Source organism: Fringilla coelebs (genome assembly GCF_963513975.1).
Source record: "Fringilla coelebs genome assembly, chromosome: 6".
Lineage (NCBI taxonomy): Eukaryota > Metazoa > Chordata > Aves > Passeriformes > Fringillidae > Fringilla > Fringilla coelebs.
Window position 1 is genome coordinate 58122757 of NC_140034.1, and position 14242 is coordinate 58136998.

Below are 14242 nucleotides of genomic sequence, written 5' to 3' on the forward strand. Positions count from 1 at the left end.
ACTGATAAATCTGTGACATTCAGTGAGCTTACAGATGATGATTTAAGGGGCGCATGACCCCGGGTAAAAAGGACCCTAGAGAATCCCAGATAGGCTCAGGTGCAGTGATGTTTGTCCATGAGTACAGGACAGCTGCTGTAATAGTAATCACAAAAAAAAAAAAAAATGAACACAATCCCCAAAACTTATTCCCGTTTAGGAGAGTGTTTCTTAAGTGCAACAGCTTTAGAAAAGCCGTAGAAATATTCCTCCCAAGCTCACTGGATTGTGTGCTCCTGTTATTGTTAGTTATTGGAGGATACCATTAATTAGTTGAGTTGGATTGGATGACCTGGTTTGCTGGGAAAGACAGACTTATTAGAAAGGTCAGTAATTTATACTACTACAAAAATTCTTTTGTTCAGCCCAGGAATGACCTAGTTTTGCCTTTTCTTTTATATCTGTATGAAACTCAGAGATGCAGAAAGTAGGGCAGGAGATACTGAAGAGACGTTTGCCCAAATGATGTGGTCAGCTGCTGTTAGGTTATTAACTATTTACTATATCCTTTATTTATTATTCTATTTACTATCATATTGACTATTGGCTAAGTTCTGATTCAAGGAACCAGTTACAAAGCCATGGTGTTGGAGGAGAGAGCCTGTGCACAAGCACAATAATCTGTTAAGAGCAGATATTCCCCCAAAAGGGGTGACTTACAGTTTGTATTACTTTTCATCTGATATTATTATTATTATTATTATAGCTGTGCAGATATCTTACACTGATTGCTTTGTGATGCTGAATGAATTCATTGTGGTCTGGCATTGAGATTGGTTTGAGACTGTGGAAGTGATAGCGAAGGATGAAAAAAATATTTTTCTATAGTTAGAGCAAACCAAACCACTCCTGTGCTTCCACTGCATATTTTGAAGTGAACACCTCTTTGTTTTCTATGTCTCTTGTCAAAAATACGAAGCTTTAGTATGTCAGTGTAGTCTATTCAAATGGAAAGAACCATTTAGATATTTTTTTTTTTTCCTTTAGAGCCTCATCTTTTTCCAGTGCTGTAGCTGTTCCCCCTGGCAAGTTCCAGCTGCATTCAAAATACTCAAATAAGATGGTCTGATAAGGTTGCCTTGTCTCTTAGGTTTTTACTTATTTATAGGAAGAAAGGTTTAAATGGTATTTAGAAGAAATAATTACGCAGGGAGTACAAAATATATTTCTTACTGGTGTTTCTTCCCTCCCTGCAACCTGTTTTCATGCTATGGGTCAGGACTTAACAGCTCTCAAGAGTGTCTGGCTGAATAGTGGCAGGCTTCTGAATCTCAAATCAAGTGCTCTTCAAAGCACCTTACTTCACTTGAGATAAAAACTAGAGGCAGGTTTTTTCTATCTGGCCTATTCATCAAGTATAATCTACTGAATTGTTGACATTTCTAAACACTAAAGGGATTTTAAAGATCTTATTGCTCTAAAGAGACTTACTTGTAGTACAGAATAAAGAAGTGAAATGAAAAAAATACTGACACATGAAAAGTACAAAACGAAATAACTGAAAGCTGAAAGCAAATAGCTATAATTTGACATATAGTTTCTCTACAAAACACATTTTTGATGTAGGAATCTGCTCAAATGTTCAACCCTCCCCCTAACTTTCTGATAAATAGCAATGTTTATTTTAATCAAAATTAGTCACAGAAGTCTTGCATTTAATGTGATACCGGTTTCTGTCATTCATATTTAATATATTTGTTTTCATTCACACTGAGACCTACTGCCTGAAACAGAGTCGTTTAAAAAGAAATTAGTGTGACCTGTCTTTTAACCTTTCCCCTTCTCATTCTGTCTTTAAAGTTCCTTAAAAGCATGAGTTTCCCAAAGGGTGGGCAGAACAACTGCTTGCTCACCAATGCAATTTTTCTCTCCTTTTAATAAGCAATATCAGTCACTGAATAAAAAAAAAAAAAAGTTTTCATAGCAAAAACGGGTTGAGCCAATGTTACAGAGATTAAATTACACTTCAGGGCTTTCTGAAGTCCAAAGATCATTTGGAAGTAACACTACAAAAGGCTTTGTTACCTGGAGTTTTAAAGTGTAGCTCTGAGTCACGGGGGATTAGTGCTGCAGAGATATTAGAATATGAATTATGTAATGTCTGCATCCTTACCTGGGAGTTACAGGAACTGAACTTCATTCAGTGGCAGTTTCATGATGGCAGAAATACCTTTTTTTTTTCCTTTTCTGGTCTGCTTTTTGCCACAGCATGAAGTGTCTCCCCGTGGCATTTGCCACCACCGCAGAGCTGAAGTTTCTAGCTTAAGAAAATCTGCAAAAATAAACTGGTCATCTGTTTGTAAATGTGCAGAGTTTTGTAAACCAGAAATACATTTATCTATCTAAATGATCCTTGTTTTTAAAACAGAGGTTAGTAGCAGTAGTTTGCGCTTACATAGCCCTTTTTCACTTCTCTCTCACTGTTTTAAAGTGATTGAGTAATTTGTGTTCCTCCACACATAATAATCCTGCAAAGCAGACCCAGAAAAATACCTGTAGCAAAGAAGAGCTTGTCCATGCATGAAAAGCAAAATAATGGGAAAAAAAAAAAAAAAAGAAGCTCCAGAAAATTAGCCTGCTTCAAAAAGCTATTAAATTGTTCCTATCCCTGAAGCTTTACAAATGTGATAATTGTTGTGTTCTGGTGGTGCAATATGTTTCTGCACCAAGCTGAGGAGCAAGCCCTCGTGTCTGGAGGAGGGAGCAGGGCTGTGGAACAGGGGCAGGGAATCCTCCCTGTGGGCAGCCTGTGCTCCAGGTCTGAGTGCCCAGAAATGCTTCCCAGCCCCGCTGGGCTGCCTAGCAAGGGAAAACTTCTAATTCCAGCTGACTGTAAAAAGTAAATACACAGCACAGGGCTGTTCCTGCTATAAAACAATAACCCATCCCTCCCCAGCTAACATTTGCTTTTTTAGTTGGCAAACCATCACTGAAATGCACTTGCAATGGAGGCTTGCCAGTGTGGGTTAGCTGTCCTGGAGCAGAACCTTTCTGGGAAGTGTTTCTGTGAACTGGGTGATTTTATCAAGGGGCAGAACACATTTGATCAGTTATTTGGTGCAGTTGCACAAGGGTGGTAACAAGTTTTCTGAAACGTGACAGGAGCTGAGACAGAAGCTTCAGTGAACTTTACCAGATAGTTTTGGATGCAAACTCAAATGTTTGCCGAGGTTTTCAATTTAGCTGAAATTTTCGAGGCTGACAGGAACGCTGCAATCCTGGAACAGATGCTTCTGCTCTGAATGCCGTTTCTCCTCCTCCCCACTTCCACAGCTTTTGTTTGTACACACAGTCCCCCAAACACTCCTCTAGCTTCCCAGCAGAGAGCCTCAAGTTGTTGTAGAGCATCGTGGGCATCACCAGCAGCTCTGGAAGATTTCCAGTGAACCATCTGTGGTGTGATAGGAAATCTGTGCTCCGTGGCGGGCTGCAAAGCCATTCAGAGAAGGAGCAGACACACTGCAGGCACTGATTCAATGAGAAGCTTCACAGAGTTGTGGCACTGAATTCCTCCCCTTGACCTTTTAGAGTGGGAGGTAAGGATTTGGTTTAAGGCAGTCACTCAGGTTTCCTCAATAATCAGCAGATATGGACAGGCACTCGCAAGGAGGATTCATCCCACCCTGATTTGTGATGTGGGTTAGGCTGGGCGGCTGCCTTGTAGACAGCTGCAGTTAAGTTGAATGAATCCATCAGGGAAGAGGATGTGACATGAACATCAGCACCCACCCGGGCTGTCCTGAGAGCCCTGGAATTACCCAGCCTTGCATCACTGCCCTTACGTAAGCTCGGGGAGGAGACATTCAGCAAAAAGAGCACGTCCACGGGAGAAATGCCCTTGCTTTGGATGCAGATGGTAACATCAGACTCATGAACTGCTGCTGGAATTTAGAACAGGATTTCCTTTCAGGATTTAGACAGTATATTCAAATCTCAACAGTATATTCTCAATCTCATGCCTAGATTTTATAGCTAGATTATATTAACTCCTGGCCTCAGTCTTTCATTTTCTTCACTCCATCTCTTCTTCAGCCCTTTGTCACTTCATTTCTTTCCCTATGGCTGTGCTCTTTCACTCACCTTTCTGAACATTACTTTTTCAGTTAGAAGGGGGAAAAAAACCTTTGATAAAGCATTAATATGGCATTTATGTATCATTACATTTTTCCTTCTGCCTTGATATTTTGTTGTTTTCCTTTTTACCCATTTTGTGCATTCAGACCGTAAACTCTTCAAGACAGAGACATTCTTTCCATTTGTGCCTGATAAGAGCTGTATCAATATTACTGTAGTGTGCTGTGTAAGCATTTAGTCCAGTTCTGCTTGTGAGATTTCCATAGGTTTCCCTGAATTCTGGATCAGACAAGCAGATGAACACCTGCAGTCCTTGGGCAGCCTATAACCATTCCTGATGGATCCAGTCCTTTTTATAAGCTTCTTCATGATCCAGAGACTGCAGCTAGAACATAAAGGACCTGTATTTTTATCTTCCACTTGAGTCCCTTCACATGTAACGAATCCACATGTTGGAATTTTTCTTTGGAATTAGTTTGTTTGGATTCATTGTCTGCACTTTCCTGTCCTGACACTGAAAATAATGACTGGAGCTGCACATCCATAAACCCACCCATCTCTACTCAGGGTGGAGCTGGAACTTCTTCAGCCACCCAAAATACCCCAGGGATGCATTTTTACACAAACATGTACAGAATTGAATCGTACTGGGACAAGCAAATATCTCTGAAGAGCGGCCAGTGTTATAAAACCAAGCTTTAAATTCAGACTCAGGAATCCAGATTTCTGGTCAGAAAACAGAAACAGGACCATGTGGCACATCCAAACAAATCAGCAGAGCTTGAATTGAATTCTCCTGGATATTATCATATCCCTTCTGTAAAGCAGATGCACTGAAAAGTGTATCAGCGTTCTGAAATGTTAAATGGATTTTTGCAACATCTATCATTAAAGGAAGTAGGTTTATTAATGGCTTTTAATTTTGCCACGTGTCCTTAAAGATGCTGCCTGTGCTATTGGAAGCCCACAATAAAACATCACTGTTCTGTAAATGTAGTGAAAGTCAGAATTGCCCTGGTTTTATTTTACATTCTCTAAGTGGGGGAAAATAGGAGTTTCAGAATTGTGTTCCAATGTTCTCAGTAGCACTGTCTATCCTTTAGCAGAAGTTTATTTCTCATTTATTCTTACTGGAAGCCTTCTCTCAACACTGGAAGCCTCTCAACACCATGATGGCTTGGGTTGTGCTTCAACTTAAAAAAAAAAAAAAAAGAAATAGGACTTGCATATGGTAGGACTTGCATATGGTAGATGTTATTTTAACATGATGTCATTTTAACATGAGTTTTAGCATGAGATGATATAGTTGTTTCTTATAAGTCAAGTACAGTTTCCTAAAATGTAGAAAAATGTTAGAATGCTCTTTCTAAAAGTCTACTCTTTTGTTCTTTAAGGCCAGTTTAGAAAATGCAGAAATGCAAATTTAGAAAATGTAGTTTAGAAAATTCCTGTGATCCAAAAATGGTGATGTAGTGTCAATGGATATAGCAGAATAGGAAGAAGCTGAGTTCACATCCATTACACAGAAAAAAAATTACCAACTGTTTTATCTCCTGAATTTGTTAAAATACTGACCCCACTGTAACATGAGCCTGAAAGATTCATGGTAGATGGTTTAAGAAGAGTTTGTGTAAGACTGAAGTGCAGCTGTGAGAGAATAGTTTGGCTCCATTCTCTCCACAAGGTAAATGTTGTTGATTGTGAGACCCCATCGTTATTTGTGAGCCAAATTTGACAGCAGCCATATAATTCCTGCCTGACACAGGCCTAGGCCAGTTGGAATGACTTTTCTGTTCCTGTTCATGTCTTCAGTGGCCTAGTGCCTATTGTGTAGTCATTTTTGAGAACTGAACTTCTATTAACTCAGAAGTTATTACTGTGCGGCAGTAATCAAATTTTTGTATATTTTCATTACAATGTTTTGGTATGTAAGTAATTACAAAGTTGTGTCACTATAAGTGACATGTCACTCCAGTAGACCACATGTCCTGTAAAAGAGAATCAATTTCATCAGAATACAGATATCTGGTGCCCCTCCACTTGCGAGCTTGGCAAGAGAAAAAGCCAAAGCTTGTAGTAACCACCATGTCAAATATCTGAGAGAAACCTTTCTCTCTAGAAGAAATTTAATCTTGTAGATGCACATCTTTGTGTTTAAATTAACCCCAAAGGTAGAAATTACTGCTGCTAATTAAAAATTAAATAGACATGAAGGGGAAAACATAATGCAAAACATCTCTCTTGTGGGGGCTTTACGGGATGGGGAGAATTCTGCTTCAAAGAGAAGTAAGTAGGATGCAAAGCTCCCCAACTAAGAGTCTGCATCTTTCATTTTCCCAGCATTCCTAAAATTCTTCTCCCCACCCCCCTCTTCCCCCTGAACCAAATCCCTTCGGCTTTGGTGGCTTCAGTCTTCATGGAGTTGTAGCAAATGGAAGTAGAAGGGATCTGGAGAGGTCACTCACCCATCTCCCTGCCCCAAGGCAGGGCTGCAGCCATACTAGGCTAATCAGCTGCTTTTTTTTTTTTCTTTTTTTGGTCAAAGATCCAACTAAATGAATCGTAAAGATTTTTGGGAAGTTTGGGCCCAGCTGTTAAAGTTTCATGTAACTCTTAACAGAGTCACAAGGTTGACTTCAGTGAAATTACTTCAATATGAATCAAATTAAGGACAAACTATCACCTCATTTTTAATGAGATTCGATGATTTTGCAGCTTTTGGGTTTTTTTTTTTTTTTGCTACAGTATTACACTTAAAATAGGTATGAAAATATAATCATGATTTTGGGGTAATAGACAGAATTACTTGGGGTTTAGATTTGTGCCAATACATATATATCTGCTTATCACATTGTTGCTAAATAAGTGTTGTATTCTTCATTGCTTAAAGCATTTTACAGAATATGTGATTTTTGTAGCCCTCTCTAAAACAATCCCCTTGATAAAGTAAGGTACACTGGCAAAACCTCTCACTAGTATTTTTGTAAAATAGGATTTTTTTTTAAATGAAAAATATCATTGAATAAATAATATTTAAAATAAAATAACATTAATAAAATTAACTGTTTAAATTAATTACAAGAATATTATTTAATAAATAAAGAATTAATTTAAAATAAATAACGAATAATAACTAATATTTAATTAATAAATAAACTAAACCTAGCAGCCCACTGGAAGTTCCTGGAATAGCCATGATGTGAATCTTTGCATCCCAGAAAACCATCAGCAAGTATTTGGTCTTCTGTGCTGGGACTGGGCTCACTGTGCCCCTTCTGAGCTGTCCTTTGACATCATCTCATCTTCCACTTCTGCCTTTTTTTTTTCCCCCTGTTGAGAACAAATAAAGTAATTAGAAGTTTTCTTCAGGCAGAGGGAGGAGCAGACACAAAGTATGTCATAAGTTTTGTCTAAACTGTTTTCCTTTGGAAATGCATGCCCTAAAGCTGTGTGCTTAGCTAGCTTCAGTGTAATTGTTCCTAGCCTGCAAAGCCTTCCTGACTGCCCAGAACAGCACCACAACTCCCACCAAGCCCCTTCCCCAGCTCTGCCCTGCTCCATCATTCCCTTTTTCTTCAGCCACTGAATGAAAATTAAGACTCTGATTCTGAAGATGCCGAGTTTAAACCTTCCTGACAGCCTCTGTGGGTGAAAATATTGTGTGATCACGTAGTTAAACACACTGCAACAATGCAGATACATAATTAACTTTGCACAAAGGAAGTTTACTCCAGCATTGCCGAGTATTTCACTGATAAACTTCACTTTCTTTTGATAAACTCATAAGTTTCCTAATATTTCACTGATAAATATTCCTTTCCTTTGATAAACTGATACATACCCTAGTATTTAGATAAACTGATAATTACTTTAGTATTTCATTGATAAACTTCACTTTCCTTTGATAAACTGATAAATACCCTAATATTTCACTGATAAACTTTCTTTCCTTTGATAAACTGATAAATACTCTAGTATTTAACTGATAAACTTTCCTTTGATAAACTGGTAGATACCCTAGTATTTCACTTTCCTTTACCTTCCCTTCTAAGAAATTATCCCAAGGAGAGTGATTATAAGATCCTATTTTAACTTGTACATTATGACCCTTTTGCCTTAAAATACTGTTGCCCTGCCAGCTTGCTCTCTGCTACAGAAAGTTTTGTGGTTCTGGAATATTTTAGTAAACTGATAAATCATTTTAACTAATTTTATGTCCAGCATTTGTGCTGCCTTCTCTCCCAAGAATATTAGGAAAATAACACAGCTGGTATTTGTGAACACAAGGAAGGCAAGGAAGGGGAGCCAGGTGCTGAGTTTGAACCTAGGAACAGCAGCAGGGGCTGGAAACAGAGGCAGAAGAAATGCAGGGATGTCAGGGACAGGAATGAAGAGCTTGGGGACTGCAGATAACCAGAGAAGGGACATTTTTGGCACGAAAAGCAGTTGTGGGATGGAAAGCCTGGGCAAGGATTGGGATTGTCCAATGTGAGCAAAATCATCCTGATTCTTATCAGGCTGATCAGAGGAAGAGAGCTTGAAAGGGATGGGGGTCAGAGCCTCAAAAATAGCAGAGATGTTTGCCCAGCAGAAAACATTTTGTGTTTAACTGGGGCTTTAAATGGGATTGTTTCTCTGTGGTCAGCAAATATTGAAGGATCAGCCCCTTCACACCATCACTTCCTGCCTTAGCTCAGGTGACCAAAATGTCCCTTTTGGTACCAAAAATAAAGGCCAGCTGCTTAACCTGTAGATGTCTGTACAGTGCCATGCAATGAATTTCCTCTTTGTTTGTGGCTTAACATTTAGAATCTTTTTAAAAGGTGTTAATATATTAGGGTTATTTTCAGCCCTGTGTATAGGCACACAGAAAGCTTCTCCACACAGAAAACATAAGGAATGATATTTTGAAATACATGTGCAGGCTTTGTTCACAGGGAACATGTGTGTGTCCAGTGATTCTGATCTTAATGTTATCAGTGATTCTTATCTTATCATTATCTTAATATTCAGCTGTTTTCAAAGGACTCTGGTGTGGTTTGTTGTTCAGAATAGGTCTGGTCTAAGGATGAATGTGGTATATGCAGTGAAATGGGCTTCCTGGAGAACCAGCAATGTTTTAATCAAGTTTGAAAGCTGGGATTGTAGAGGGATGGATTGTAGAGGAAAGGATTGCAGGAGGGATGGTGTCATAATTAAAACATGGAAGGTACGGTGTGTGTCTCTGCCAGTACCACTGAACTTCAGTGTGGTCATGTTGCTTCAACACAGCATTTTTGTCTCAATGCTATTATTTTGTGTCTCTTGCTTTCTGAGTTCCTGACTTGGGGATTCTTGAAGAAATACTAAGCACCCAGCTGCAAATGAAGTTAGCATTTGAACATGTGGAATTCTGTAAAATGCTAATCATTCTGGAAAAGCAAGTCCTAACTGCCTGAGATTCTGTTTCTGAAATCAGTAGATATCTTATCTTTTGCTCTGTGTTTTATGTGCCTCAATTCCCTGCCTCTAAAATGGAGGCAACTTTGCTGCCTTCTCTCCCAAGAATATTAGGAAAATAACACAGTAAGCATTCAAGTGCTATATACTGACATGTGCTATTGAGAAGCCATTCTGTCTGCAGAACAAGGTTTGAATAGTGTACAATAAATATGTCAGAAAAGCTCAGAGGAAACAGTGACAAGAAAATAAAATACTGGCTAGCCAGTCACTAGAGGAATAGCCAGTCCCTAGATGAGCACTGTGCATCCTCTTCACTGAAGAAGATGGGGAAGGAGAGAATAAGGCCTGTATAATGAAATTCTGTATCACAACAAATACATCTGTAAAAGCCTAACTCACTTCCAACATCCAATATGAGGATCTTCAATTTTTTACTTTTCCTGGCTAAATCTTTGCAAATTTGTAGACATTCTTCTGTCTATTTTCTGAAATAGACAGTATTATAGTAGTATACATTTTTATATATATATACTATCATAGTAGTATATATTCTAAAAGTATATATTTATTTATTTACATTTATTTTTATTTAAAATATAGTAGCATATATTCTAAAATAATATATTTATTTTAGAATATATTAGCAAACAAACACAGCGTTGACATAAAATATTTTTTTTGTTTTCTGGCCACCATTTAAAGTCTAGTCCAGTATTATAGAAGTATATATTTTAAAAGTATATATATATATATATATATATATATATATATATATATATATATATACACACACACACACCATTACAGAAGTGTATATATATATATATATATACACTATACTATTACAGTAGTATATATTTTTTAAGTGTGTATATGTATATATAATTTTATATATATAATTATTACATATATTGGGTATAATGTATATAATGTGTATATATAATAATCATTATTACATTATACAATTATTGCATATATTGTATATAATATAATATAATATATAATTATTGCATATATAATTATGACATATATTGTATATATTATCTATCTAATTATATCCATCATATAATATAATAATTACTATTATTATACCCATTAATAATAATGGTACTATTATAGTAGTAGATATTCTAAAAGTATATATATATTATAATTACATATATTGTCTATAATATTATATATACCTATATATGTGTGTGTGTATTTATACATCTTTTATATTATTATATATTATATTGTTATTGTATATATAATTATATCGATTATAGATATTATTATAATGGTGTGTATATATACATTATTATAGTAGTAGATATTCTAAAATTTTATATTTATTTATATTTAAAATATAGTAGTAGATATTCTGAAATAATATATTTATCTTAAAATAAATATAGCAAACGAACACAGCGTTGACATTAAAGATTTTTTTGTTTTCTGACCCCACTTTGAAGTCCAGGGTGGTGTGGCAGGGCTTGCAGTGGTTCCCTGTGATATTTAGCCAGGGGGACATTTAGTCCCTGAGTGAGATGAGTTTGCTGGGTCTTGGTTCTGTTTGCTCCTCATCACAGAGATGCCAGCAGGGAGTGGGAGAAGGTTGGATTCCTTCTCTTGTCTCTCCACCTCCCACACCCCCCTGCCCACAGCAGAGTACTGTGCGCTTTTTTAGAAAGAAAATGGGATTGAGAGATCTGCCAAGTGCTCCCCTGTACTTCCCAGCTTCTCCTTCTCTGCTTTTTTTTGTGCTTCCATCCCCTCCCACAGCATCCGAGTCGTACCTTGGCTTTTCCCAGCACACCTTTTGCTCAGCAGCCGGAGGAGAAAGAGGCTTGTGCCCTGTGTGTGCTGTGTTGAGGCAGAAACGAGGCACCACCAGCCACAGCCACAGCCAGGTTTAACTTGCCTTGGAGTGAGGGGAGAGCTGTGGGTGGAGGATTCTCTGCCCCGGCACTGCTCTAATGCAGCCAAGATTCAGAGCTGCAGTGACTGCGCGGTATTTCCAGGTGTGCGCGTTGTGCTTCACAGGCAAAAGGCTGTCAGGAAATCCACACCTCTCTCCTATTCCAGCCCTGGGCTATGGCATCTCGCCCTGCACACAGGCTTTGCTCCTCCTCATGCATTGCTTTTTGCATTTCCTTCCCTTGCAGAAAATAACAGCGCGGCTCTTCTCCCAGTGCTGCCCACAGCCAGGAGCGGCCAGTGGTGGGAAGCCCTTGGGAGCATCTCCCAAGTTACACCCAGCTCAGAGCCAGCAAGGAATTCTGCAGTCAGCTCGCTGAAAATTCAAAGATTTCCTATGCTTTTTAATCTAATTCTTATGTTCCAGAAGTGTTGAAGAAAGGGAAGCTGTGTTTAGGTGTGATAAAAGCAAAAATGTGGCAAAGCTGAGAATTAGGATAGTCCATAGAGCCTCCTAATTCAGTTTTGCAGCCACTGCTGTTCCCCTGTTCCCTTCAGAAGCGTGTGCATCTTAAAGGAAACACCCAGTTTAGCCTTTGCCTACTAAATCTTTCAAGAAATGTGCTCCTTCCATGATACCAGTTTCATAAATTATTGCACTGTGCAGAAGATGCCCAACAGTCTCATCTGACCCAGCTTGGGTCCAAAAGCAAGCCAGTCATTAAGCAAGTAAAGCCTCAGTTTTACATTATTTTCACCTTACTTTACAAAAGCTAAATGGTAATGTCATGTCTTTTATACATCTCCCTCAGAGGGAGGGTGGAAATATTTCTTGTCATAGTTGGAAAATAAGGTTTATTGTGCAAAGACCATGTGCTTGTGGGCAGCCATGTGACCTCTGTCTCTGTCTCCCCATCTGTAAACTAGATTTAATGCTCCTACAACCCATTGGGGAGGGCAGGCTTTGATTAACATGTATGATTGCCTCCTACAAATGCAACTACTGTCACTGCTTGGTTTTATTAGCCACTATCAGTAGAATATGAGGAGGAAACATGTAGCAGAATAATGTGCAACCAGGGTGAGCCCTCTGCATCTTCTGGCCATCATATAATTTATTTTCAGACTCTTGTCACCGTGTGTGCATATTTAAAATAAAACTCTACTTACACTGCAGTGCTGTAGAAATGAAATAATTTGGTGTAGAGGTTGACATGCAGGTGAAACACTGGTTTTTAAAGAGAAAATGCCCATAGATGTATTTAAATACCTTGAGCAAATTTGTGTTTTGTTTAGGAAATTTTCATAAGGAAAAAAATCTGTTCCAATTTGCAGAATCCAATATATTGAACACACGAACCTGATCTGTACAGAAACTGTGACACACAGTCAAGAAAGCAGTAATGAAATTTAAAATTTAAAACGCTGTGCCTTTAATATGTCAAATATGAATTCTTTCTATCATTCCTGTTGTGTTGAGGCTTTCAAAATATAAGTGTTTGGAACATGAGAAGAATATTATGGTAGATAAGTATTTTTCTCTCCAGAAGAGTGTCGGGGAAGTGCTTTATTCGTGGGAGTAAACGCGGAGCACTCAGGGAAAAGACAGCATTTCCAAATGCGCCATGCAAAACGAATTCATCTCTTTTTTTTTTCCTCCCCATGTTTTTCTCTCTTTCCTCCCTCTCTCTCCCCTCCCGAAACCCTCCTGCCACAGCGGCTGCATTTGCCTCCAGACTTGTCAGACACAGTGAGCCGCGCGAGCAAACAGGATCTGGCAGGATCCGCCAAACTGCTGAGCTCAGGATGTGGCGCCATGGCCATCGGCAAGAAGCACCTGGACTTCTAGTGATTTCTGCTTAGCAGCCTCGCTCACATTCAGCTGACACTCTCATTAGGAGTGTTAATGACTTATATAAATATTTTTCTTAATGATTTGACCCAGCAGTCTTTAAAAATGCGTGTTGTCATATGATGCCTTCCTTTTTTTTCCTTTTTTTCTTTTTTTTTTTTTTTTGTGTGTGTGTGTGTGTTCTCTTTCTTTGTACTGAATTTGGTCTCGTTTGGGTTTTGCTTTTTGTTAAAGCTTCTGGTCTGTTGGGTCCTGCCATTGTTCTGCTCCATTGGAAGCAGGTAGTATTTTGTTCCTTTACTTAAAATGCAAAAATTGCAATTACCCTTTCAATTATTTTTTTTAAACATTAAAAATAAAGGGATGTTTTTTCCCAAAAGAGTTTTTTATATACTTACATATAATATTTTGTATGAATATTGAAATAAAGGAATGGAACTAAGCAATTCGTTGCCATGTGTTATTCAAACAGCAAACTACACGTTTTTAAAAACATGCTTTTCTGCAATTGAAACACCATTCTTAAATTTCAGGAAATCCCCACCTCATTTTATTAACTATGTAATAATAAATTTATAATACACAAGATAGTTTTTATTCTAATAGGCCAGTAATTGAGGATGGGGGTGTTTAAATCAGAATGTTTTATAGATAATTACTTTGCCTTATGGCTTACTACATGGATTAAAATGCACTTGAATGGAATTTCCTAACCAGAGAGGAAAGAATTGATTTCCTTATGTAGTTCAAAACAGTAATCCTAAACAATTGAAGTCAGCACTATGAAATTATGTCAACAGACATAATTCAAGATGGAAATTCAAACCGACAGCTACATTAATGCTGGGAAACCAGAAGAGTGCATTGGAGCTGGGGGAAGGATAGCACAGAGAGCTGGTTTAAAGCAGGGCAGAACACACGAGTAATTCAGCCTTT

General features: G+C 38.0%; 1 protein-coding gene across 1 annotated transcript in view; it reads left to right on the forward strand.

Moving 5' to 3' along the window:
* Window positions 1–13635, forward strand: part of ELP4 (elongator acetyltransferase complex subunit 4) — a gene marked incomplete at its 5' end in the record, with an annotated part of 135682 nt that extends 122047 nt beyond the window's left edge. Inside the window, one exon of the mRNA XM_084207925.1 lies at window positions 13172–13635. Within this exon, the coding sequence (XP_084064051.1) occupies window positions 13172–13303 (132 nt within the window). The 3' untranslated portion in view covers window positions 13304–13635. The remainder of the gene's footprint in view (window positions 1–13171) is intronic.
* Between the last annotated feature and the right edge of the window lie 607 nt (window positions 13636–14242).